Below are 25,031 nucleotides of genomic sequence, written 5' to 3' on the forward strand. Positions count from 1 at the left end.
GGAGGGGCGCGGGGGCCCCGGGCCCTGCCCGTCACGCACGGTGAGGCAGTGGAGTCTCGTAGAGTCGTCGGGAGGCTGTGCGCTTCATCTGTGGGTTTCCCTATCAGCAAAATCGTTCAGCTGGAGGCCCCAGCACTAAAGGACGTGTGGCTTTCAGGTTTCTCTCTGGTAGATGAGCAGATACTGCAGCACGTCTACAAATCACTGTCCTGGGCGTGCCGATCACTGTCGGAACGGCCAGATAAGTCAGGCTCCGTGGGTCCTGAGGGCGACTGTGGGCCATTCCACATTCTGCAAACGCTTGAAACGGTTTGTGTGTCCCCTCCCCCACATGCTCTTCTGAAGCGGAGGCTGCCGAGTGGACAGACGCCCGGACGTCCTTTGGTCAGATCTGTGACCCCGAGGTGGCCAGAGGCTCAGTGCCGGGCAGACTCGGTCACGGCGTCCTTCAACTTCCTGAGCCTGCAGAACTGGAAGGAGGGGCCTTTCTGCCGCCCTTGTCACCCCGCTCTGTCCATGCTGGTGAAATCCTCCGCGAGGAGCCTGGGGCTTTTTTAAGTAAGTCCGCGCAGAGCCGCTCCTGCGGGCCTTCGTTTTAGAGCTGCCTGGAGCTGGTGCATCGGGGGGAGTGACCTCGGTCCCTCAGGGCGCCCTCGGCTCTGGCCCTCTGGGCTCAGGGAGGCTTCGCCCTCGTCACTCTGTCCTGTGGCCGACTCAGAGCAGAACAACAGGCTCGCTGTCCTGGAAAAGACACCAAAGGAGAGCGCGATTCTGGGGGCGCTCAGACAAGGCCCCTCGGGAGCTGTGGACAAGGTGCAGTTCCCCAGCAGTGAGCCTTGGTGGCCCTGTCATCAGCGCCGTCGCTGTCCTTAGAGCTCCTGTCCCCTCCCCGCTGGGCCGTGGAAGCAGAAGCTCCTCTCTCTCCTCTGCTGCCCCACGCGGCCACCTCCCGTTTCCACAGACTCCGTCCCAGGCTGCGTGGCGAGCACAGTCCCGCCACTTTTCCGCTCTTAGTTACCGACCTCGGTAGGAACGAGGCCACGTCTAGCACGTACGGTCGGGACAGGAACAAACTGTACATTGCGCACCTCAAAGACATTTTGCAAAGCGACAGCTATTTTCATGAAGCCCACTCACAATTTTGACCAGCTTCCTCTCCTCCTTCCGCGGCAGAGAGCCCAGGCACGGTAAAAAGAAAGAATATCGGTCCCACCACATTCGCCCTTAAAACAGCCGCGGTGACGGCGCTCGGACGCAGCCATTGTGTGGTGGGGCATGTGGCTCCATTCGTGAGAGACGTGACAGTCGGCCGCCGGGAGACGTTAGGGAGAGAAAGCCCCAGACTCCCACTGTATCTGGAAGGACCTTCAGGACACGCTCTCACGCCGCCTTCCCTGGCCGCCAGCCCCTCGGCCCTGCGCTGCCCCGGAGCCCCGGTGCTCTCGGCCGCCCCAGCTTTCCCGTCCAGCTTCTGTCCCCGCCGCCTCCCAGTCCTCCCGCCTCAGGTCAGGCGACCCTTCCGGGCTGGCCCTCCTTCCCTCGCTCATGGGGCAGTGACCTTCCTCTCCGTCCCGCGCCCCGCGCCCCGCGCCCCGCGCCCCGCAGCACATCAGGAGGGAGGGACGGCCCGCGGGCAGGGGCCCTGAGTCCAGCGTGGGTGGCCCATCGTCTCCAAAGTCCCCTCCTCCCAGCGGGAAGCACCTCCTCGCACCTTCCCTTAGCCCGAATCTTTGGCACCGCGGGGAATAAGGCCGTTCCTCTTCTCTGCTGGGGCTCCTCACCGGCGGGAGGTGAGTTCGTGCACCCCATCCCCCCCCAGGGCCCCGGGTCCCACTCCGTGACGAGGCACCGTGGCGGGCTAATGCCTGCAGAGCAGAGGCTCCGGCACACAGTTCTGGGTGCCACCGTTTCCACCAGACCCGAGGGACCAACCTTCCTGGTTTCCCCGGGACTGTCCTGGTTTCAGCGCTGAGGTGGCTTCCTCTCAGAAACCGCTTCAGTTCCTGGTGGACCGGGGTGGGTGTCCCCCATGACGCTGGCAGCCCCACAGGACAAGGGCCAGGAGGTCTGCTAGTGTGACGTGTTGACGCCCGTTCCCCTGGGTGAGGACTGACTCACGTCCGCCTGCTGGCCGAGGGGCCCCCGTTGGCCCGCTAACTCCCCTGTACCTGTGAGGCACCCCTGGAGGCTGGGCAGGGGAGGCCTCAAGCCAGAAAACCAGAGATTCGGGCCTGTGAGGTGGGACCGCCCACGAGGGCCGGCGTGTTGGCCGCCGCAGCCGCGGGGTGGCGTCTGTCATGCCCACGGTGTCCCAGCAGAACGCTGCAGTGTTCGCTGCTCTCCACAACGCCATTCTCTCTCCCTGAGTCTCACGCCACTTACTTACAGACACATTTTCTAGCACCGTGTTCTGTTTCCTCTGTTCTCTCTCAAATCCTCGACCAAAGCTTTCCCTCGGAGGTTCCTCCTGAAAGCCTGTCTTCAAAGAGCACCGTGAACATTCGTGCTCACAAAGGTCAGCTTTCAGCCCTCCTGTTTCCCCTCACCTCTCACTGTGCTCCTCTTTAAGACCCCACCACCACCACCATCACCACCACCACATCACCATCACCATCACCACCATCACCACCATCATCACCACCACCACCACCACCACCATCACCATCACCATCACCACCACCATCACCACCATCACCACCATCATCACCACCATCACCACCGTCACAATCACTACCATCATCATCACCATCACCATCAGCTGTTTCTGTGCCAGTCACTGGGGGAGGGATGCACTTTATGGGTCTCTAATCCTTTAAAAATCCCTAAACTTTATTTTGATCAATGAGGAGACAGACACCCAGAGAGTAACTTGAAAACAGACTGATCTGTGGCGACAGGGACCTGCAGTCACGGCAGGAACCTCTGGCTACAAGACACCTTCTTTTCCCCACAGTCCCTGTGCCTTAAATGAAACTTGTTTTTCCCCCTTCAGTCAGTTTCTGTGTCTCCTCAAAGCACAGACTTGTTAGACACCTAGAAACCAGCTTCCAGTCCTGATTTCCCTGTTTCTGCTGAGGGGAAAGGCAGGCGTGGTTTCCACCCCTCCTCCATCTTGGTCTTCGCAGATTTCTCCAAATGTCTCCAAGTGCCATTTCCCGTCATGTTTAGCGCAGACAGGCACGCACCCTGGGGTCCGAGAACATGGCTTTGAGCTCTGGCTCTTCAGGTTACAAGGCGGATGAGTTTGAGGAAGTTGCTTAATCTCTGAGTTTCAGTCTGAGGACACCCGTCTAGGCCTGTGTAAGGGTTGATGGAACAGCCTGAGAGAAATGTCAGGTGTCAGCCACAAGCCCCCGGAAGCCTGGCACTGGACTGCCATCCGTGGGCGGTCCTGCCTCTGCTCCCCAACGGTGGGCACGCCTGTCCCCTGTGCCCCTCCTCCTCGTTAGTCCTGTGGCTGCTCCCTGTCCCCGCCCAGCCCCTCCCTGCGCTCCTGTGCTGCTGTGGCCCCCTCTACCTGGCCAGACTTCTGCCACCTCCCGGCCGAGCTCCACCTTCCTCCTTCCCAGAGGCCACTCAGATGGGGGGGGGGCCCCCTTTACGGGCCTCGCGCTCCCAACGCTGGGCCTCAGTGGCAGATGGCACCCAGCTGCATGTGGCCGGCCACGTGGTCACATGTGTGCGCCTCTACTTTCCAATTGTGCGGGTCCCTGAAGGCAGGAGATAGGCCGCCTGCTGGGGAGCCTCTGTGTGTAGTGCAGCACACAAGGGGGTCACCTGAAATACCCAGAACATTCCAGGCCCCATGCAGGCCACTGAACCCAGGGCTGGGGGCGGGCCCAGGGCGGGGCCAGAATCCAGTCAGAGTCCAGGGCCAAAGTCCCTGTGATCGACACCCTTCCCATCGGGGGGCAGAGAAGAAGCGGGGGCGCGGGGGTCCTCCCGGGAGGCTTGCCTCCTCCACTGCTCTGCACCCTACTTCTGAAAGGGGCCCCACATTGATGGGGGTCGTTGCTATTTGTGGGCCCCTGGGCCCCGCGGCTACAAAGCGTCCAGTATCTCCCTGAGACTCTGGACTCACAGCCACACAGTGGGGCCATGGACACCTTTGTGATTCCAGGATTCTTTTTTTTTGTTTTAATTTTTAAAAATTACTGGCACCTGAAAATGGATCCCTGAGTGAGGCATCAGTGGCTACCCTTCCCATCGGTTGTCCTATCTAGGGACAGGGCACGCGTCCAATTGTCACCTGCCGCCTTATAAAGATCATGTCCCCTGCTTCTTAGGGGCTTCTGTGTGTTTTTACTGAGATGTCACATGAGCACTGATTAGCTTTAGGTTCCGACGTGACCTCGGACATCTGCGTACCTGGTGGAAGGGCGGCCATCGTGAGTCAAGGTCGCACCGGCCACCACACAACACCATTAGCTCCTGCTTACTAAGAGCTGCTCCAGGAGCTGTTTGAAGGACGGGGCACGACCCTCGGGGGCTGGAGCTCGGCCCCCCAGGGGAGGGACCGTGACGGCCGCGGGTCGGGGATGGGCGGTGTGTGCACTAACTGCAGCACTTGGGTGGCACGCTGTCAGCACCGGCACGTCTTCCCTGCCAGCTGGCCCGGTGTCCTTGCTGGCTGGGTCAGCCAGGTACAGGGAGGGGACCACATGAGTCATCCCGCTGGGGCGCCAGCCCGGTCCTCCCAGCTCAGAGATGTGGCCGCTGGCTTGACTGGTGCTCCCGGGAGTCATGTGATTATTTTATAACCTACAGGATATAGATGGTTAACCATCGGCATTGAGGCAAATAGGCGTTACTTTTAAGTAGGAAGTGGTAATTCAGCAATTCACTTTTGTCCCATTGGGTCTCACTGCGTTTTTCTTAATGACCACTAGAAACATTGTTCTCAGAATCCCACTGGTGGCGTGGGAGCCTGGAGTGTCGCCAGGCGAGTGTGGCTGACCCGTTCTCCGTGGGCCCCCGAATGGCTGCAGGTAAGCACGGCTCAGCTGCCTTCCCTCCTTTCAGCGTCTTTGGTCCCCCAGCCTAAGGAACTGTGGACATGGGACTGTTCTACTCGGGAGCTCAGAGCGCTGGGCGGACTGACCGGCCCACATGGACACCCTGGAGCTTCCGTGCGGGGCGCTTCTGGTCTAGGGGCAGGGCTGGGCTGTCGGGAGGGCCCGAGGTGGCCAGGTGCGGGGGGGCGCTTTTCCTCTCCCCGCCTCTCCCAGAGCCTGGGGGATGCGCCGGGCCTGGCCTCTGGAGGGACGTGCGCTGCTGTGTGCTGTTCGCTAAGCACAGAGAGTTGGAGAAGCTGACAGGTACACAGAGGAAGGTTCGGGAGGCGGTGGAAAAAGTGCTGCGTGCAAAGCAAGGGTAGGAGCAGGTGTCTGGGGTGAGGGGGCCCGGGGAAGGGGTTTGTGAGGAAAACTAGGAAGATGGGCCGGGGGACATTTTTATGAGACTTGGTGCCATCCAGGAAAAGCCCGAAACGCAGACGCGAATGCCATCGTGGTGATGAGGCCCCTGTCTTGCGGTCACCAAAGGTACATAATGGTTTCAGAGGAGTCTGCCATGGACTCCCCCAAGCCATTGGGGGAGCAGAAAACAGGTGCTGTAGAGAGAGAAATGCAAGGTCTGGATTAAAGTGGTTCTTAAAGTGATTAAAGAGATACTTTCTGTAAATAAAAAAGAAAATGCAAAAGCTGGCTTCCAAAGGAACAAAAGGAACCAAAAAAGAGAAAAAGAAAAAACTACCAACCTATATACAAATCACTGGAAAAAACCTTCTGACTGCTTTGTTAACCGCTCTTGCTCAAAAGCAGAAGGAAGCCAGCGCTGAGTTTCGGCCCCACCGACGTGCATCTGAGGGGCTGAAGCCGCGCTGGTGAATCAGAGGGGCCGAGAACACGTCCACGTACCGAGCACAGACTAGGGCAGGGCGCGAGGTTCTGATCGCAGCAAGAGGGTGTCGGAGAAACAGGTTAGTTAAGGTCCCGTGGCAGTTCTGCAGCCCCTCGGGAAGACCCTCTGGAGACCCACGGACAGGAAGAGCCCAATGTCTGAGGCAGCCGCAGCCTTCTTGTTGGTGACGGGGTGGGCCGTGCGCCTCGGGGGCCCCATGAGGTTAGGCACAATGTCAGCAACCCCACGGCCCAGGAGTGCTCAGCACCCAACTTCCAGCACACACACACGCGCCCCGATGCGCCCATATGCATACGTGTGCGTGTTCACACACACACACAATACACAGACACACGTGTATGCAGAACACACACCTGCGTCTATGCACAACACATGCACATGTGCACACAACATAACAGATGCCTGCATCTATGCACACACAACATATGAGCCCACATGTGCACACATGCATGTACACACAGAACACACATTTTTTGTTCTTGTTTCTTGTCTTGCAGGCCATCACTATTTATGAAAGTAAACACTGATTTTAAATCTCCTGATCTGATTTAATTTTGACAAACTTGTGATGAAATTTGTTTAAATTACAATGTTAGCACAATTTTCTTTGCTAATAGTATTAGAGATGTTTTCCCGATTCTTAATTCCCTTGGGTAAGGCTGCCCTTGGCCAAATGGACCAACAGTTGGAGTTGCTAGTCAGCTTCACCTCTGCCTGCCTGGCCACCTCCTCTGCTTGGGGGCCCACTGCCCCTCCACCTGGTGCCACCAGGGAGCTGGCCGCCAACCCTCCTGAGGCTCTATCGTCTGTTAGCATAAACCAGCTAAAACACTCAAACTGTTCCCCACCTGTCCCTGGTCATCTGCACGCACCCGACCAGTGACTCGCAAAGCCTCCACGTCCGAACGGTTTCTCTGAAGCAGAGGCCGGGAGGCCGGGAGGAGCTGGGTGTGGCTGAGTCAGGGCCGGCGGAGCAGGGCCGTGGGGCCCCGGCTTTTCCTGAATCTCACAATGTGGGCGGTCGTGGGCGGTCGTGGGTGGCTGGCTGCCTCTGAAGTCATCAATTTGCTGTTTCTGAGACGCTGTCTACCTACCAAAAATGATACTAGTAGGTCACAGTATTTTATTGCAAAATATAGTATTTTAAATGCTATGTTTAGAATGTTGCCCTGATAAAGTAACTGCTAAGTTTTCTGAAAGTCACGCTTGCTGCCCATGTGTGGCATGGGACCCCGTGAAGTGCTACAAGGGACCGGCAGGAGCTGCTCTTGTTCACCCCCCGCGTCCGTCCTTTCTCGGGTTCTAGACATTGGTTTTTCATCGAAAAGGGTAACCTATTCACACAGTTTCAAACCCTGGATGCAGAAGTGATTTGCAGGCTTACTGTGCCATTATGTGTCTCTCAAAGGGAAGAAGAGCTGCCCCCGGACATACCTTTCAGTAAAAGCCGATGGCTAGCTGTGTCTGAGATGAGAGAGGGATGGTCAGTCAGGAGGGGCCGGGCCACAGGCTTTGTTTTACGTGTTTCTGAGTGACAGGGTACAGTCCCCGTGGGAGACCGGCCTGGTCTGAGGGCCGTGACCCCCGTGCTCCGGGCCGCCGCCCACGCTGATGGGGTCAGCACCGCCCAGGCCGAGTGGGCACCTGGTACCTGTACCTGTCCTTTCATGGGTGGGTGGACGAACATCCCCTCAAGGCCCCTGGTCCCAGTGTCCCAGGGGACACCGTGGTGCAGAGGGTTGAGGGCGCCCCTGGAGCAGTGTGTAGGGGCCGCTGGCCCGGCAGCGATGTAGATATCCTGGAGGAGGGTGCACTCAGTGTCCCCCAGCCCTCGTCTCCCAGAGCACCCTGCCCCCCGCCCCTTCCCTTGACCCAGGGCCTCCCTCCTCCCCCAAGACTCCCGTTTCAAGGCCATCAGTCCCTGCATCTAGTGATTTGGTTCCTCTGTGATGCACCAGCTCCACACACAGACATGTCCCTGCAATGAGGACATGCACAGGTCCCAGCCCTCTTACCTGACATCCAGCTGCTGACACGGGCTGGCACCAGGCACGTGCACACACGCACGCACGCGCACACACACACACAGACACACGCACGCCCTCTGCTGGCAGAGCCCTGAATTACCCCCACAGCTCACTCCTGACAACGGGTCCAGGTTGCTGATGGAGAACGAGCGCGCTGGACCTCGCCCCCCAGGGCTCCCTGCTTCAGCTGCCGGGCCGCACAGGGGGAAGTGGCCCGTGAGCTTAGTTCCTGGGCTCCTCCGTGGACCCTGCCCCGCAATCCATGGAGCCCAGGTTTATGCGCAATAAGCAGTCTAGACACGCGGGCACAGTGCGCTCACAGGCACTCAGGCACAGCCAGCCAGGTCTCTCTCCTCTCATACATGTAATTGGCATGTTTCCAAGGATGGCGGGTCGAGAGTCCTCATCCTGGAGTCCCCAGCGGGACCGGGAGCATCCTGGCCTACTGCTCAGCCTTTCCTTCGGGAAGCGCTCTGTGTCCACAGACCCTGATTCAGCAGGCCTGGCCCGCCTCGTGCCTGCCCTCTGTCCCATATGAACTCCGCACCTGGGAGTGGCGGACCGCGGCCCCTGCCCTAGGGCGGCCCCGGCCCTTCTGGTGAGCATCCCGGGAGCCTTCCTAAAGGCGAGGCCAATTCCGTCCCAGCACCTCCACTCGCCAGGCCTGTTCTTACCCTTTGGGGGAGTGGGGTGGGGGCAGCAGTTGCCAGCCTGGACCCTCTTTCGAATGAGCAAGTGCCTGACCTCATTTGTAACCGGCCCTCCGGTTCCTCAGGCTGAACGGCTCCAATTCTCAGGCACGGTGGTGTCTTCCCGCCTCAGCTGCCTTCACTCGCACTGATTCACTTGGGCTGATCCGACCCGCGCGCAGGGTGGGCAGGACTGTCACTCACCTCATGCTCACCTCCGAGGGCTTTTTGGAGTCTCCTTTATTTTTTACTTACTCTTTATCGTATTGTTGTCCATTACTATCCAGTCCCCGCAGCCCCAAGCATCCCACACCGCCATCCACAGCCATGAGACCTCCCACTCTCAGTTTTAATGGTGCGGTCACTGAGCCCGGTGTTCGTTCCCTCCTGATGCTGACGCTCAGGCAGCTAGGGACAGCGAGTCTCTGGTGCGGCACCAACCAATGCCTGACCCGAGCCGCCGAGGGCGAGAAAAGGACCCCAGCAAAAAGCTGGCGGGACCAATGACCCTTCTAGACACATCACCACGTTTCCCTGCCCGAGGCCTTGGAACCCTCCCTGCCGAGGGTCGCCCAGGAGTCTGTCCTGTGCCCACAGGGCACCGGCTGGCTTTGCAGCAGCTGCGCACGCCTCTCCCCTGAGAAAAATGGCCTGGAAACGTGGGCGCGTGATGGAGCAGCTGCACTGAGTGTCCTGTGTGGGGCGCGGTGACCGCAGGTCAGGTCTGGTGGGATCGGCGGGGGGAAGGCGTGCGGGCCAGAGGAAGATGAGGGTCCTTACAGAGAGGCAGGCCGGCCCCTGTTTCAAGGAGCTTCACAGCCGGCACATCGCTGGTCACCAGGAAATGGACAGGTGACGGGTACATCAGCCTGCGTCTCATCGAGCCCTGGCAGATCCGGTGCCTCCCACTCAGTTCATTAGGAAGGTACAGAAATATCTACTTTTTAATCCTCGCCTCAGGATATGTCCACTGATTTCAGAGAGAGAAGAAAGGGGGTGGGGAGGGAGGGAGCAGGGCGCAATATAGACCGGTTGCCACCTGTGCATGCCCGACCAGAGACGGAACCCGCAACCCGGGCGTGTGCCCTGACCGGATGGAACCCGCAACCTGGGCGTGTGCCCTGACCGGGTGGAACCCACAACCCGGGCGTGTGCCCTGACTGGGATGGAACCCATGACCTTCTGGCCTACAGGATGACACTCCAGCCAACTGAGCCGCCCGGCCAGGGCCAGAAATACCTATTTTAAAACTTCTCAATGTCTTGACCGTCACAGCTTTCATAACAGAAACAGCTTGTGTCTCCAAAGAGCTGACGACGGCTGCTCGCGCTGTGGGGCGGGCACGCAAACAGGCTGCGCACAGCCTTCCTTCCATGTCGCGGAGGCACCAGCGCAGTTTCCCTGAAACAGCTCACGTGAGCTCTGTGGTGAAGCAGTGGTCTGGGCGACTGAGTCATTTCCAGGGGTGCTGAGGGACTGGCACCCGTGCGCCGCCGTGGCTGTGGCCTTGGTGTGGAGGGCACTGATTGTGGGCCACAGCAGCCCGGCCCCGCCCCTGACCAGTCGGCACGTCGTCTGTGCTCCGAGGGCCTGGCCACTGCCCCTGGGCCACGTGGACCTTGCATACCAGGTCGGGGTGGGGGTCCTGCGATTATTCCGCCATCCTAATCAAGCCTAAGAATAAACCAAAGGAAACTAAGCAGCGCCTCCCGGACAGACGCAGTTCAGAGCCCACGCCCAGCACCGCGGAGCCCCCAGCCGGCTCCTCCCGCGGACGAGGACAGGGCCTTTCCTCGCTGCGAACTGGTCTTCCCAGGAGCCGGACCCTTGCTTTCCTGTGCCCCAGTCACTGCCGGGGGCACACGGGTCTCTCGGGACCGCCCATCCCACAGCTCCCTGCAGCTGGGGCCAGCGGCGGGCCGCTCCGGCACCTCCATGCCCGCGCCTGGTGGCATTTCATAAGCATCGGTGGAACTGAATTACGGTGGAGCTCAGGAAACACAACGTAGCATCCGTAGTGGGGCTGAGAGACTTCCCTTCAGAGGGGTGTTCCGCCGGGCGCCGCGGGCTGGGCCATCCGCACACCCTTCCAGGGATGCCCCACAACCGTGGGTGTGGGCCCCGCCTCCACGGGGCATGAGGGTCACGTGTCCCAGCCTTACCGCCCATCTCTCTAAGGAGCTCTCGAGGCCCCCACCCTTGGTCTGGCATTGGTCCAACACAAAGGCCCTGTGCCACATGCTCATGCCCCCCCTTCTGCCGCTGCCCCCACCCCCATGCCTGCCCCCCCCCCCCACGCAGCTGCTGCGCCTCCCGGGCCTCAGGGGCCGCCCCCTCTGCCCCGCAGCACTGCTGCCTGCACGTTGGGTGGAGCCGCCGGCAGTCAGTCTTTAAATGTTACTGACATGTAACTTACATGGACTACATGTCGCCAGTCTGAAATACAGGCACATCGAGGGTCTGGCTCTGGGCCATTCCAACAGAGCAATATGGCGACCCGGCGAGCCCCGGTGCCCATCACAGTCACGGATCTGCGCTGCTGCGGCCGGTTGGGGGCGCGGGGGCACGTCTGCGCAAGGTACGCGCTCAGTCGGGTGCTTCGCTGCTGAAGAAGGCGGGCTGTCCTCTGAGCCCGTTGGCAAGGTGGGGCCTAGAGACTCGTGCGGGGCGGGGCGGCCACACACCTGCAGCTTGTAGAAACGCGCCATCTGCCGAGTGCCAGACTCGAGGAGACAGGAGCCATGGCCGGCACAGCCCTGAGGGGAGCCACCGCCACCGTGGCCACCGCACAGAGGCCCCAGGGCACCCACGGGCGGAGTTCCACCACTGTTGTTTTCCGTCTTCCAGAACTTCACGTCCACGCTCTCCTGCAGTACCCGGCCTCCTGTGTCTGATTCTTCCCCCAGACGCTCCTGGGAGCCGCGGTGTGGGAGCGCGTGCTGGCAGTGTGTTCGTTTCACTGCTGCGCCGCGTCCCCCCGCCGCGTGGACACGCCGTGGCTTCCTCACCCGTGGGCCAGCTCGTGGGCGTTCAGGGTCCTCCACTTGGGGGCCGTTAGGAGTAAACGGCTGTGGACCCCACCAGCCTGGGAGCGCTCCGGGGACGTTCCCGCCCTCCTGCCCGGTGGCCCCTGCCAGCCGCTCCAGGATTCTCTGTGCCGGTGCCCTGGGTTCTCTGGGGGTAGCTCCCTCCTCTCCCGTCTTGCTCTTGAGATACAGCCGCCCTGGCCTCCCGGAAATCTGGCCCTGAATCCTCAGCTCTGCGGGATTGCCACTCTGTCAGGCAGTGCCCGCACCATGGGCTGGGGGCTTCGCTGAGCTCAGAAGTGTCCCCAGCTCACCTTTTCTCCCCTGCTGGTGGGGGGTGTAGTTCTGTGATGGCCACAGCCAGTGTCCGCACACTCTTATTTAACGTATTTTCTACGCCGTTCTGGTCGTTTGGCCTCTGCTAACCCACTGTGGCTGGCAGCACAGGTCTTGCCAACATATTTTGATTGACTTGTTCACGCCGGCAATCAGATTGGTATGTGTGTCTCCTCGTGTGCTTTTGCAACACAGAATCGGTACGCTTCCTCCGCACGCTCTCCGGCCCTCGGTTACTGGCCTGCCCCGCAGGCTCGGCAGAGGGGCCCCCGCCTCCTGCAGCCTCACGGTCAGAGCAGGATGGGCCGCAGCCCAGACTCGCCCCCAAGTGGCAGCTCCAGGCCCCGCCCTGTAACTGCGTCAACCGCAGGGTGAGGTCGCACAGCACAGGCGCACGTTCAGTAAGCCCTTCCCAGGCATGCGCTCTGTGTGAGCCTGACCTCCTCCTCCTGCACCACTGGGGACCCACGCTGACCAGTCGGGGTGAAGGCCTGGCATGCGCATCGGCTGCTGGGGCAGGTTTCACCTTCTCTGCCAGGGCGCCCGGCACCTGCACTTCTATTGCTCCTCCCTCTTCCTGCCCTGCCAGGCCCCGTGGCAGGGGACAGGAAGCGCATTTACCATGAACATCAGAGCGGTCTGGGCCAGGGATTTGGGGGGGGTGGCGATGTGATGGGTGACGAAGCAGGATGACAACACCAAATACAGACGGATGAGTGAGTGTGAGAAGAGCCCGGGAAGCCCCCTCCTGACCGAGTCCGTCTCCAGCGATCGGGTCAGACCCCACCTGTCCCCCCCCTCAGCTCCTGCTGCCACCTCCTTGCGGCGTCGCCTGGCATCCCCGGCACGGCGCAGGCTCAGGGAGGCCGTGCCACCTGGAGGGGGCAGCCGGCGGGCAGCTGTGTCTCACGGACACGCAGCGCTTAGTCTTCTTTGCAGCCGGAGCAGCACAGCCACCTGCAGGGGACGTGTCCCTGCCGCCCTGGTTGCTGCCCTCAAGGACCCTGAGTGGGTCCATCCACGCAGCAGTCCCCAATTGCTCCGGCCTTAACCGTCTCCCCTACGCTCTAGAATTTGAGGGATACGTGGCGACTGCTGGGCACATGAGCGGTTGTTAAACAGAGTGTACACCGGACATATCTGTAGCTTCAGAAAACATGTATACATACTCCTACGGCCTTTCAGGCCGGAGATCTTAGTTAGCATGCCTTGAGAATAACTTTTACATTCAAACTTTTTAAAAAGACCTATCAAGGGTTCTCACAGGCCCACATGGGTGACCATCACTGAACTATGATCTGTCGCGAGCTCTTTGCAGGCCAGGACTACGCATTGTAAATATTTTGGACCTATCTGCACGTCCATACATCGTGTTCTGGGGAACCTTGTAGAATGAACTTCAGCTGAATTTTACGGGAAGGCGTCTGTGCAGATCAAAGCCCGTGGCTTGGCCCACCTCACCCAGGTTCGCACTGTGGACCCGGGGTCAGAGCGTCCCAGCGCGGCCACCACGGCCGGGTGAGCGCCCTCACTGGTGCGGCAGCCTAGGGCTGCGTTCAGGTGGTTGTGACGGAGCCCGAAAGGCGCGCTGTGGGGCCCTTCCCCGCAGGGGCGCTGACCCCCGCTGTGCTGTTGCCGTGGGTGAGTCTGGGGCCCTCTCGCTTGCTTTCCTGCGCAGGTCCGCGCGGCTCCCGTTAGCCCCGCCGGCGAGCCGAGAGCGAAGCCCTTCCTTCCGCGTCAGGCCTGGTCTCTGCCCAGCACCAGCAGCACAATGACCGCGGTGAGTTCCCCCTTCCTCTGGCCTGCGGGTACGTTTGCTTACTTGCGGCTACGTGAACATGGCGCCCGGCTAACGCCACCTTCACTCCTTCCCCAGGAGCCGGAGAGCTACGAGTACGGGTACGGCGAGGACGACAATGGCACCGCGGAGGACTACCTGCCGGTCAACGACAGCCTGCTGTGCACCCTGCGGGAGGTCAGGGAGTTCTCCAGCCTCTTCGTGCCCGTCGCCTACGCCCTGATCTGCGTGTTTGGTCTCCTGGGCAACGTGCTGGTGGTGCTGACCTTCGCCCTCTATAAGAAAGCCAAGTCCATGACCGACGCGTACCTGCTGAACATGGCCGTGGCCGATGTCCTGTTTGTCCTCACCCTCCCGTTCCAGGCGGCTCGGCATGCCACCGGCCAGTGGATTTTCAGCAGCGCCGCGTGCAAGCTGGTGAGTGGCATCTACGCGGTCAACTTCCACTGCGGGATGCTGCTCCTGGCCTGTGTCAGCATGGACCGCTACGTGGCCATCGTCCAGGCCACCAAGTCCTTCCACCTCCGGTCCAGGACGCTGGCGCACCACCGGGGCATCTGCCTCGCCGTGTGGGCCCTGTCGGTGCTCATCTCCGTGCCCACGTTCGCCTTCCACCAGAAGTACAGCCTGCAGGGCATCGCCGTCTGCGAGCCCAGGTACCAGGGCTTCTCCGAGCCGCTCCGCTGGAAGCTGCTGATGCTGGTGCTGCAGCTGCTCTTCGGGTTCTTCATCCCGCTCGTGTTCATGACGTTCTGCTACTTGTTCATCATCAGAACTCTGCTGCAGGCGCAGAACTCGAAGCGGCACCGAGCCATCCGCGTGGTGGCTGCCGTGGTGCTGGCCTTCCTGGCGTGCCAGGTCCCCTACAACCTGGTGCTGCTGGTGACCGCCGCCAGCCTGGGCAGTGTGGGCCGGTCCTGCCGCGGCGAGAGGCTGCTGGGCTACACGCGCACCTGCACCGAGGTGCTGGCGTTCCTGCGCTGCTGTCTGAACCCCGTGCTGTACGCCTTCATCGGGCAGAAGTTCAGGAGCTACTTCCTGAAGATCATGAAGGACCTGCTGTGTGTGAGGAGGAGGCACAAGTCCCCGGGCGTCTCCTGCTCCCGGCCGCACTCGGACGCCTTCTCCAGGCCCAACAGCGAGGCCGCAGACAATGACAACGCCTCGTCCTTTACCATGTGACGTCCCCAGGCGCACGGACGGGGCGCTGGGAATGGGGACGGGCGGCGACGGCAGGCCAGCGGGGCCTGGGGCTGGGTGCATCTCCACGGGGTGGGGGGCGGGGGCGTTCACGGGTCGTGTTTCCCATACTCTCTTCACCAGAACCACCGGGACGCTGCCGGGTGTTACAGCCTGCTCCAGGGTTTTGACAGGCGTTGGGAAATGCTGAGTCACAGGGACGTATTTACAAGCAAGAACGTTTTCAGACATATTTACAAAGCAGTCATAGACCACAATTTCTGGTCAGAGCAAAAAAAAAAAAAAAAATCACATAGCTTGAAAAACCAAAAGAGGGGGAAAAAAAACAATGAAAACCCTCATGGAACACATTCTGGGCAAAAGGTAAAAAATGTCACCCATCAGCACGTCTGCTTTTGCCGCGCAGACGCTGCTAAGGGACAGGCCGCGTGGGCACTCACGCCCTGCAGTGTGCTCTGCGGGCGGGTGGGCCACCCGCCGGCTGGCTCAGGAGCGCACGCTGGCCAGCGCCGAGACCCAGACAAGGTGCTGGACGGGTAGGAGTGATGGCCGTCCCCGTGGATCGGGCACCTCAGGCTGTCACGGGCCCACAGGGAGGCGGAAGCTTGCTGGGCTCCCTGTAGTCGGCGGGCCCTCTAGAAGGCCATCAGACAGAGAGTTCTAGGGAGATGGAGCGCCCACAGCACGCGACAGCACCCAGAGGGCAGAAGAAATATTTGCTTCCAAGTCGTAATGAAACTGGAGTTGTAGCGCAGCTTCAAGTGTTAGCTGTTAAAAACCCCTTATAAATAGAATGCTTAAAAAATAAAAATAAAAAAAGAACAAGGAAACTTAGCTGAGAAAATACAGAAGGAGCCCCTGTCCCCTCTCGAGTGGGGCGGGAGCGCGTGTGCCCGAGGGTGGCTGGGAAGAGCATCTGGTCTGCTCAGGGAGCCCAGAGCCACGACTTGAATTAAAAGTCTGAGGTTAATGAGGAATCAGATTTCAATAGCTCTGCTCTTCAACTTCCAGAAAGTTCACGGACTTGTGTTTGGCAGTGCTGTGGGCATCTAGGAACATAAGGGGGAAAATATCAACAGGTTACAGAAAGACAGACATGTGGAAATGCTGATGTGTTTAATACTGACAGGCGGGTTCTCGGACACTTTCTTGTCCTTGTGAGCTTTAACTGGGTCTCTATATGAAACTCAAAGTGCTATCTTAGGATGCAAAGTCTGTATTTGAAACGCGGTGCTGGCTTTGCCAGATTAAACTGATTTCCCTGCGAAGTAGAGACCGGCTTCCGGCTTCGGTGCCCCGTCGTTGGGACCGTGACGTGCGAGGACCTCACATCCTTCGGGCCTGTCAGCGGCCGACTGCAGACGTCAGAGCGAAGGAGACGTTCCTCAGACGCCTCCTTCAGTGTGACTGTGGTGCAGATATGACCTGCGAAGACAAGCTGGCGTTTCCAATGGCTCGGAAACGTCGTGGGACGCGGCGCGGCTGGGAAACGAGCTCCTCCGCGCACCCTCAGCCTCCGGTGGGTGACGCTCACCTCTAGAAGCAATAGCCTTTTTAACCTTTCAGCCTTGATGAATAAAAGTTTCTAAAGTGCACGAAGTAGCTGATCTCCTTAAGTGGCACCTTTTCTCTTGCTGCGTGGGCGTCAGGTACATCGGCTCATTCACGACGGTTTGGTGACGCCGGGAGCTGACGCCCACAGAGCGCAGAGCTGCGTGGGGTGCACTCTGCGCAGACCCCTCGGAATTGTCCCTCGACAGCTCCGCGTCCCCTTTTCCTCGGCTTCCGCACCTTCTGTCCCTGTCGGGCTCCGGCCGGACCGTGGCGCCTGCCTTCAGTCTCTGCTCTGCACTCTGCACGTCATTCTGCTACGTGTGGGGACGGCCACCTGCCCCCGTCAGAACTGCACTCTCCCGGCGGCGGGTCACACCGACCAGTCTGCTGTTGATGAGGCAATCATTCACAGGTGCACACACTTAGGACGCACACACACGTGTGTGTGTTTACGTATAATCTCGTCTATCTCCACTGGCCAGAGACCATTTTCTTGGCTCCGGCTACAAAGTAGCTGAAATGGTCTCAATCAATTATTTTTGGATAAATGAAATGTTACCACATATAAATCTCAACAGAGGTGGGTATTTAGGCGGGAAGTATTATCTTGCAAATTCCACACCTTGGTCGGAAGCACACAAGTATCGCCTTGCAATCTGCATGCTGATTTGCTCCTGAGGATGGATAGCCTAGTGCTGAGATGAGACCAGAAAAGTACAATATTTTCAAATTTTTAAAAGTTTCTGATGATGTGTGAAAATTCAGGTATTTTGTAGATATCAGTACAGAGCATCTGGGCTCATCGAACACATGTGTATGCTTACAGTGCACAGGTGTATAATGCTCAGTGTACATGTGTACATGCTTACAGTGCACAGGTGTAGATGCTCCCAGTGTACACATCTACATGCTCACATTGCACATATCTATATGCTCACAGTGTACATGTCTACATGTTCACAGTGCACAGGTGTACACGCTCAGTGTGCATGTGCATTTGCCTGCCAGGGCTGCCATTCCAAGAGGCTGGAGTTTGAGACCCAGGTGTGAGACCCAGGTGTGAGACCCAGGTGTGAGCTGGCTGGTCTCTCCTGAGGCCTCTGTCCTCGGGTGCAGACGGCCCCTTTTTCAGTGCCCTCATGGTCACCCCTCTGTGCTCCCAAATCCCCCCAGTCCTCTGCAGTACAGGGCATCTCCCCAACCCTGGTGGCTTCTGTACTTGCTGCAGAGACCTCCTCGCTTCTTGGGGACCTCCGCTCGGCAGGTGGCGGGAGGTGGCTGTGACGGGCCAGTGGAGGCCGGGCCACCTGCCCGCCCATCGGTCTTCACTGCCTCGTGACTCCAGGGTGGCCTCTTGCTGTGACCTGGTGCCTGGAGTGGTGCACAGCCGCCCTCCATCTCTGGGAGACGCTGGCGGCTCACATTTCCCGCCAGGTTCTTCGCCCACCGCCCCTCCCCCTGCAGAGCACCGGGTCCCTGATGCAGTCTGCGCGCTGCTCCCTGCCCCCGGGACCCGGCTGCGCGGCCTGGTGCCCAGGGGTCTGGCACGGCGGGGATGCTGCAGCAGGCCGGCTCGCTGCCGTGCCGACGCCTCTGTGCGGATGCCTGGGGCTGCATTTGCTGGAATAATCACGACCTGAGGTTTTACTTGGGCGAATCCTGCGAGAGCTGCAGGCAGGAGCTGTGTCCTTCCTGAGCCCTTGGTCCGTTTGTTGCATCAGAGTCCTGGCAGGCAGTCCAGACGGTCAGCAGGGTGCCGTGGGCCGGGCCGTCCTCGTGGTCCCAGGGGGCTGCTCGGGCTCCTGCCACCACACCTCCATTCCAGCCAACAGACAGAGGAAAAGGGGCAGCGGTGGCCGTTCCTTTAAGGGCACAGCCCGGAAGTGTGGCAGTCACTCCCCCCACCTCTTGGCCTGAACTTCGTCATGTGCTGAAGCCAGGTGGAGGGAAGGCTGAGAAAGGCCCCCTGGAGGGGAGCCCTGCGTCCCCCTGCGTGCAGTCACGGAGAGCAGACGGCGAGTGCATCCCTCACAGGAGCAGGGGCAGGAACGAGGGCTGTCCGTTGTCAGGGAATATTTAGTTCCAGCTGCACTGAAGGACGAAGGAGATAAGCACCGCAATGGCCTCCGCTAAGGCACCTGAGAGAAGCCCGGGTGGGTCAGGGAGACAGGTCAGCCCCGGGGACACCTGTGAGCGTGGCCCCTCGTCCCCATGAGCCACTGGTCACCGGTCTGGAATCCGCCTGTCTTTAGGGTGAATATTTTATAAGTTTCATCGTTTGCCTTGTTTGGGAAGATCTGGACTCTTGAATTTAAGGACATGGTGGGGGTCCCTTTTCTGAGACGATTGTGTAAGCAGGTGAGGTAGCAAATCACCCCATAAAAGGGCAGCTTAGGAGACCTCCAGGCCTCACTCTTTGGAAGGTGACCTTGCCCCAGACTGGCCCCTCCGCCTTCGTGCCGGGGCATGGCCGCCCTCTGCTGGTCGCCGGCGGCACCCACAGAGCGCTCCCCGCCCCCCGAATTCCACAGGGAAGAGGGGCACCGTCCTATTGCGAACTCCTTTATAGAAGCTTACACTGTATTTTCTGAAAATTGGCAAAAAGTCCTTAGAATAATTGATTTTTAAAATTTGACTTCAATGTGGCTGCAATTCCTTTTTCTTGTTGCCTTTGATATGCATGATAATAATTGACCCCCCCCTTTTTTTGCTACGTGACTGCTTATATTTTTGAGTATATGTTTGTATATTTGTTCTGGTTGTAGCGTTTGCCTGTGTCTGAATATACAGGTATGTACCTATGATTTAGGAAATAAGATTTCTACCTACTTTAGGGTACATGTTTTAGGACAATTTTAAGGGTATGATAACTAACAGGGATTTTATTTTAGAAGTTGAGAGCGTTTACTCACCAGAAATTAATTCCGAAACTGTTCAGGGACGCGGCCCCATTTCTCCGGCTTTCTAAACTCCGGGTACGGCGGGGCCTGCCTCGCCCTAACGAGCGGAGCCGCCGAGGACCAGCGGGCGTCCGGGACAGTCAGCGTCCACCGAGCGTCGCCACCGCCCGGGTCTGCGCGGCGTGCGGGCGGGGAGGCGAGGGGCCGTCCCGGCTGCCAAGGCTGGCCGTGGCCCGCGGCGTGGAGCCTCGGGAGCGTGGCCTCGCCCGCGGGAGGCGCCTGCTCGGTGCGCTGTCCCTCCGTCGGCCGCCGTCCTGGCTTCCAGGCCGCGGGTCCAGCAGCAGGTGACCACGGCCAAGGGCACGGCCGGAGCGCCCCCCGCAGGGGCCCCCGTGGCCCGGCCTGGGGACCAGAGCGGCGGGGTCACAGCCCTGGACAGGCAGTTTCGCTCCTTCTCGTCGCTTCTTTTCCATCAGCCGTACGTTTCCGCTCACGCGGTGGGGACAGCTGCCCGCGCAGGCCCCGCGCCCCCGTGCGCGGACGAGGGGCCAAGGCCGCACCCCCAAACCCCCAACTCCCCCGCGTGTGGGCCGGCTCCGGCCGGGCGCCTCCGCGCGTTCTCCGGCCGTTGGCAGGGAGCCGCGCCCCCGGTGGCCTCGAGACCCAGTGTCCCGCCCGCAGGACCTGCCCCGCCTGGCGCGCCCGCGTGGCCCAGAAGCGGCCTCTGTTACGTCCGCGCCGGAGTGTCCGAGCGGAGGGCCCCCGACGAAGGACACCTCCCGCCCGCAGCCCCCCACCCGCCGCCCCACGCGCCACGGCAGCCCCAGGATCCCTGCGCCTCCGTCTAGAAGCCGCTGCGTCTGCGCTCAGCTCCTCCGTTGCGTTTCGCGGGTGGAAGCGACTCCCCTCCCAGCTAAGGCCGCCCGTGGCAGGTGGATCATTGGTCCAAATTCTCGTCGACACCCCCCACCCGCACCGTGTTACACAGCTGCCCCGGGGCCCCGCATCCCGGGGCCTGACTTTGGACTCTGCCCTGTGAGTTGCCGTGGCAACGGGACCTGGTGGGTGCGGGCTGCGGGGAGGGCGGGACCTCGCCACGGACAACACTCAGCTGCCAGGCCCTTCCACCTGGACGTGCGGGGACTCTCAAGGCAAAGGAGCCTGGAGCATTCCAGCGGGGACGTCTGCGGCCAAGGAGCAGCCAGAGGGGGACTAGCCTTTGCGAAGAGAAACGAGGGGATGCAGGGCGGGGTCTCACCGCCTGGGCACACGCGAGGGACCCAGGCGCGGGGGCCGTGCACTGCTGTGGTGCCAGCAGCGGTCACCGCAGAGGAGAAGCTGGAACTCGCAGCTGACAGCGGAGCGCTGGGGTCTGGGGTCTGTGCCGACCCGTCTGCCTGCCCTTTCCTTCTCGGGGACCATCACGGGGGGAGCGTGAGGGCCTCGTTCCTCCACCTCTTTAAAGCAGGGGGGCTTCGGGGGCAGAGCTGCCGGGGTGTCCCGCAGGAAGCTGGGGCCAGGGGGACGCGGCACCAACGACAGGCCCTCCGACGGGTGGTCATGGACCCTGACCCTTCCGTGTACGAAACCTTGTCCCACTTCACAGACGTGTGGAATGAAACCCAAGTCAGACAGAACCCCTGAAGGAAGAAGAGTAACACCCATTCGGTGTAGCAGGATTTCCCCACACCCGGCTCATGGAGCCCTGCCCTGCCCCAGGCTCTGCGTGGAGCGTGTGCAGGTGGAAAGCCTTGTCCCCAAGGGTGCGCAGTCTGACTGGGGACTTACACAAAGGTGATGGAAGAAACTGGTCGCTTCGACAAGCAAAGTGACAGCTGCTGGACGTGTGTGATGGGCCAGGCGCTGAGCTCAGCATGGCACCCACGACTGCACTGAGTCCCCACGGTGCTCCCGGGGTCGCTTTGCCGTATCTCCATATCAGAGAAAAGGTCACAGTGGTTTGGCCACTTGCCCCAGGTCACAAGGCCAGAGCAGGATGCTGACCCAAAGGCCCTGACCTCAGCCACTGACCCGGTGCCTCTCAGCCCTGGCTGCGATGACTTCAAAATACCAGTGCCCAGCCCCCTTCCAGTCCAACCAAGTCAGGTCAGCGCTCCTGGAAGCTCCCAGGCCTGCTCAGCGGGCAGGAAGGAGGGCCCCCGGCTCTGCCCAGGGAACTGGCAGCGAGGCCCCAGTTCCGGAGGCGGTCCCACTGTGCGGTGACTTCCCCATTTTGCCAGGCTGATGTGTGAGCTGGGGAGGAGCGGGGGGCAGAGAGAGCAGCCAGCTACGGCCTCCTGGGTCAGACGCCTGCCTGCGGGAAGGGCGGGGGGCGGAGGGGGGGGGGCTGTGTGTGGCCCCATAGCCTTTCAGAGAGTCGTGTAGCTGCTCTGTCCCACCCGTAGGCGAGCTCGCTGCAGGGACACATCAGGGGGCTGTGATTTCCGTGCAGATTTCCCTGTGCAGAGTATGGACCTCAGCGCCCGCCGCAGGGCGAGGGTTAAGAAATGGCTCCTGGAGAGATCATTGGATAATCCAGTAAAGGAGGCCTGCAGTGGGGGGCGGGTTATCACTAAGGAAAATGCTCACGTGAAGGGTTAAATTTCCTTAAAGCAGCAGTAAAGTCCAGGGAGGAAAACAGGGACGTTTCCTTGAACAGGAGAGGAAGCAGTCAGGCCCGGCGGGGACGGTGTCACACCGAGGGTTTTACTCAGAGGTCTCCCAGCAGCACCTGCTCTCCTTCCCTCTCGCGCCCTTTGGAATTCTGTGGACTCAGGTGGAACTAAAACCTGGGAGGGCAGCATGGCGGGCTGCTAGAATCATGTCCCCCAGGGACCCCTGGACACGTTCCTCTCCGGTGGTCCAGCCGCCATGTACTTACGAGCACAGGTGTGGGAACGCACCTGCGGCTCAGCACACTGGGGCCCCACTTCCCCAGCGGCATCACCGCCCATCTGTGCACGAGGGAGAAGCGGCACAGATTTTTTGCATTTACAGACTGAAGCCGAGGAAGTGAAAACAACGTGAACAGACCAAATGGAGTGAAGATAAAAGCAGCCTCCAGCCCCCTCCCCCTGCCCCTCCCTGCCGAGCTGAGTATGTCCTCCTGGTGGGGACAGGAAGGCACCAACAGTGCCACCTGCAGGACTGGGTCCGAGGCGGGCGGCTTCCTAGTGCCGGTCTGCGCTCCACTCTGCGTGACAGCGGAGGAGAATCCTGGCGAACCAAGTAAAGAATGACACCTGCTACGGTTTTGCTGAAGTTGGTGGTCTGGTCTTTGCCGCGCCACCTTGAGGTGCCCTAACTCACGGTCACCCTTACGGAGGTCCCAGGAGGCCCCCGGAGAACCGGCGCTCAGGAGCTGGCTGTCCTCAGGAGTCGGAGTCTCTGAGGTCGCAGCCCGGGTCCCGGGCCTCCCGCCCTCGGCCTCGGAGGGTAGAGAAGACTTTCCGGTAGGAGCGTCTGAACGTGGGGCTCGAGAAGCAGTACACCACCGGGTTCAGCACGCTCTGCAAGCCGGCGAGGCCGCTGGTCACGTCGGACGTGTGCACCAGCGCCCTCCAGACCCCGCAGCTGTCCGTCCCGCGGAAGACGACCAGCAAGACCTGGGCCAGGAAGCCGGGCAGGAAGCACAGTGCGAATAGCACCACGACCGTGGCCACCAGCGCCCGGGCCCGCTGCAGCTTGGGCCGTCTGCCTGGGTCTCGGAGCCTCTTCTGGAGCGCCCCGATGACCCCCGCGCTGCAGAACAGGATGAGGCTGAAGGGCAGGACGAACTGGATGAAGGACAGCACTTCCTGCCAAGTGAGGCTGGGAGAGACGCGTCCGCTGGGCTCCGAGCCGGGGCACTCGGCCGCAGGCGCGAGCCAGCTTTGGAGGCTGAGGACGGCCATCAGGAGCCAGAGGAGGCCTGAGACGGCACGGGCCGCCCGAACGGACAGATGGTTGACCCTGAGCCACGGGTGGACCACTCGCAAATACCGGTCTAGGGCCACTGCCGTGAGGAAGGCGACGCCCGCGCCGCGGCTGAGAGCCCACAGGAAGAACAGGGTCCTGCTGAACAGGCGGCCGAGGCTGCAGGCCTCGTGCTGCAGCAGGAAGGCCGCGAGGAAGGGCAGGTAGATGGTCAGCAGCAGGTCCGCGATGACCAGGTTGCACAGGTAGGTGGTGTGGGGCTTCCACACCTTGAGACGGAAGAAGAAGGTCCACAGGGCCACGGCATTGCCCAGCAGGCCCAGCGCGCACTCCAGTGCCAGCAGCGTGGCCACCGACACCCGCACCGCCTCGCTGTGCTCGGAGCAGTTAGGCGGGGACATGGCGCTGCCCAGCGGTGGCCGGTGCAGGGGACCTGAGCCCTGGCGCCGCTCGGCCCCAGAGGGAAAGGGAAAGGCTCTGCCTGCCAGAGAGCTCACGGGCGCAGCCGCTGCTCAGCAGGAGAAAGCGTGGAAGCAGCGCCAGAACGGAGTCAAAAGCAAACTGAAATTTGTTTGGAAGGGGGGTCGGTGGGGAGGCGAAACCCCCTGCAGCTTGGTTCTGTTTTGTTCGGCCTTAAAAGGGGGAAATTGTGGTCCACGTCCCACGGTCTGGTGTTGAGTGAAGGCACGCGTGTCCTGAGAGCGTCTGGGAGCAGGCTCTCTCTGCAGCCGCGGAGGAGGAACTGGAAGTCAGGTTTCAGGGAGACCCGCTGACTTTTAAAACGATGATCGAAACAGAAAGGCTGCCTGTGGAGTGACTTTCCCAGGAGCTGAGGCCCTCTGCGTGTGGCCCGGTTTCACACGCTGGTGGCAGAGCGGGCCCCGCCTTCACCCGGGAGAGGGTCGGATGGCTGGTCACCCCACAGCGGGCCGTTCTCACTCGTGCTGTTGCTGATTTTACCCTCTGCTGAGGAGCCCTCCCTCCGCGCCTGCACCTCCCGGGTGAAGATCTACGCACCGGCCTCACTGGCCTGAAAGCGTCGTAAAATCTGTGGTTGGTCCCGATGCACGGAATCCACCACAGTGTCAAGTTCACAAGCCCAGAGACACATCCTTTGTCCAGTGACAAAGCAATGCTGGCACATCATGGAGCCAATAAGTGAATATTGAGTCAATCCAGCCATCCCTACCCACTGTAGACCCCATTCACCTTGGCCCTGACCCACTGTTGACCTCATTCTTCTTGGTCCTGACCTACTACTGACCCCATTCACCTTGGTCCTGACCCTCGGTGACCCCGGCTCACCTTGGCTCTGACCCACTGTGACCCCGGCTCACCTTGGTCCTGATGCACTGTGACCCAGATTCTCCCTGGTCCTGACCCACTGCCGGTCTGCATTCACCTCGGTTCTGTTCAGTCAAATGGGCGTGAGTTCTAATTCTGTGGTTTGGGGGAAGCACGCGGTCGCGCGTGCACCGCAGGCCCCTCCCGAGAGGTGAAGAGGGTAGCGCCTGCTGCAGGGCCGTGGTGGGTAAGGCACTCTGCTCCGTGTCTGGGACGTCAGGTGCCATCATCGTTAGCAGTGGCATGAGCCGCGCCGCAAGGAGGGGTCGGCAAAGAACCCACACTTCATCCTGAGGATGCTGTTCACACAACGGTGCCCA

At 60.6% G+C, this 25,031-nt stretch overlaps 2 protein-coding genes across 2 annotated transcripts; one reads left to right on the plus strand and one right to left on the minus strand.

Moving 5' to 3' along the window:
• Positions 1 to 4,668: 4,668 nt before the first annotated feature.
• CCR6 (C-C motif chemokine receptor 6) lies at positions 4,669 to 15,038 on the plus strand. Its single transcript, XM_090280082.1, has 3 exons — positions 4,669 to 4,988; positions 13,679 to 13,780; positions 13,877 to 15,038. Exons 2-3 carry the CDS (start codon positions 13,772 to 13,774, stop codon positions 14,978 to 14,980), a joined length of 1,113 nt encoding a protein of 370 aa, XP_090136208.1. The 5' UTR covers positions 4,669 to 4,988; positions 13,679 to 13,771; the 3' UTR covers positions 14,981 to 15,038.
• A 7,717-nt stretch (positions 15,039 to 22,755) lies between these two features.
• Positions 22,756 to 24,778, minus strand: GPR31 (G protein-coupled receptor 31). Its single transcript, XM_090280716.1, has one exon. It carries the CDS (start codon positions 23,766 to 23,768, stop codon positions 22,824 to 22,826), a length of 945 nt encoding a protein of 314 aa, XP_090136842.1. The 5' UTR covers positions 23,769 to 24,778; the 3' UTR covers positions 22,756 to 22,823.
• Between the last annotated feature and the right edge of the window lie 253 nt (positions 24,779 to 25,031).

Source organism: Furipterus horrens, unplaced genomic scaffold (genome assembly GCF_987537825.1).
Source record: "Furipterus horrens unplaced genomic scaffold, mFurHor1.1.pri manual_scaffold_6, whole genome shotgun sequence".
In the NCBI taxonomy this organism is placed as follows: Eukaryota; Metazoa; Chordata; class Mammalia; order Chiroptera; family Furipteridae; genus Furipterus; species Furipterus horrens.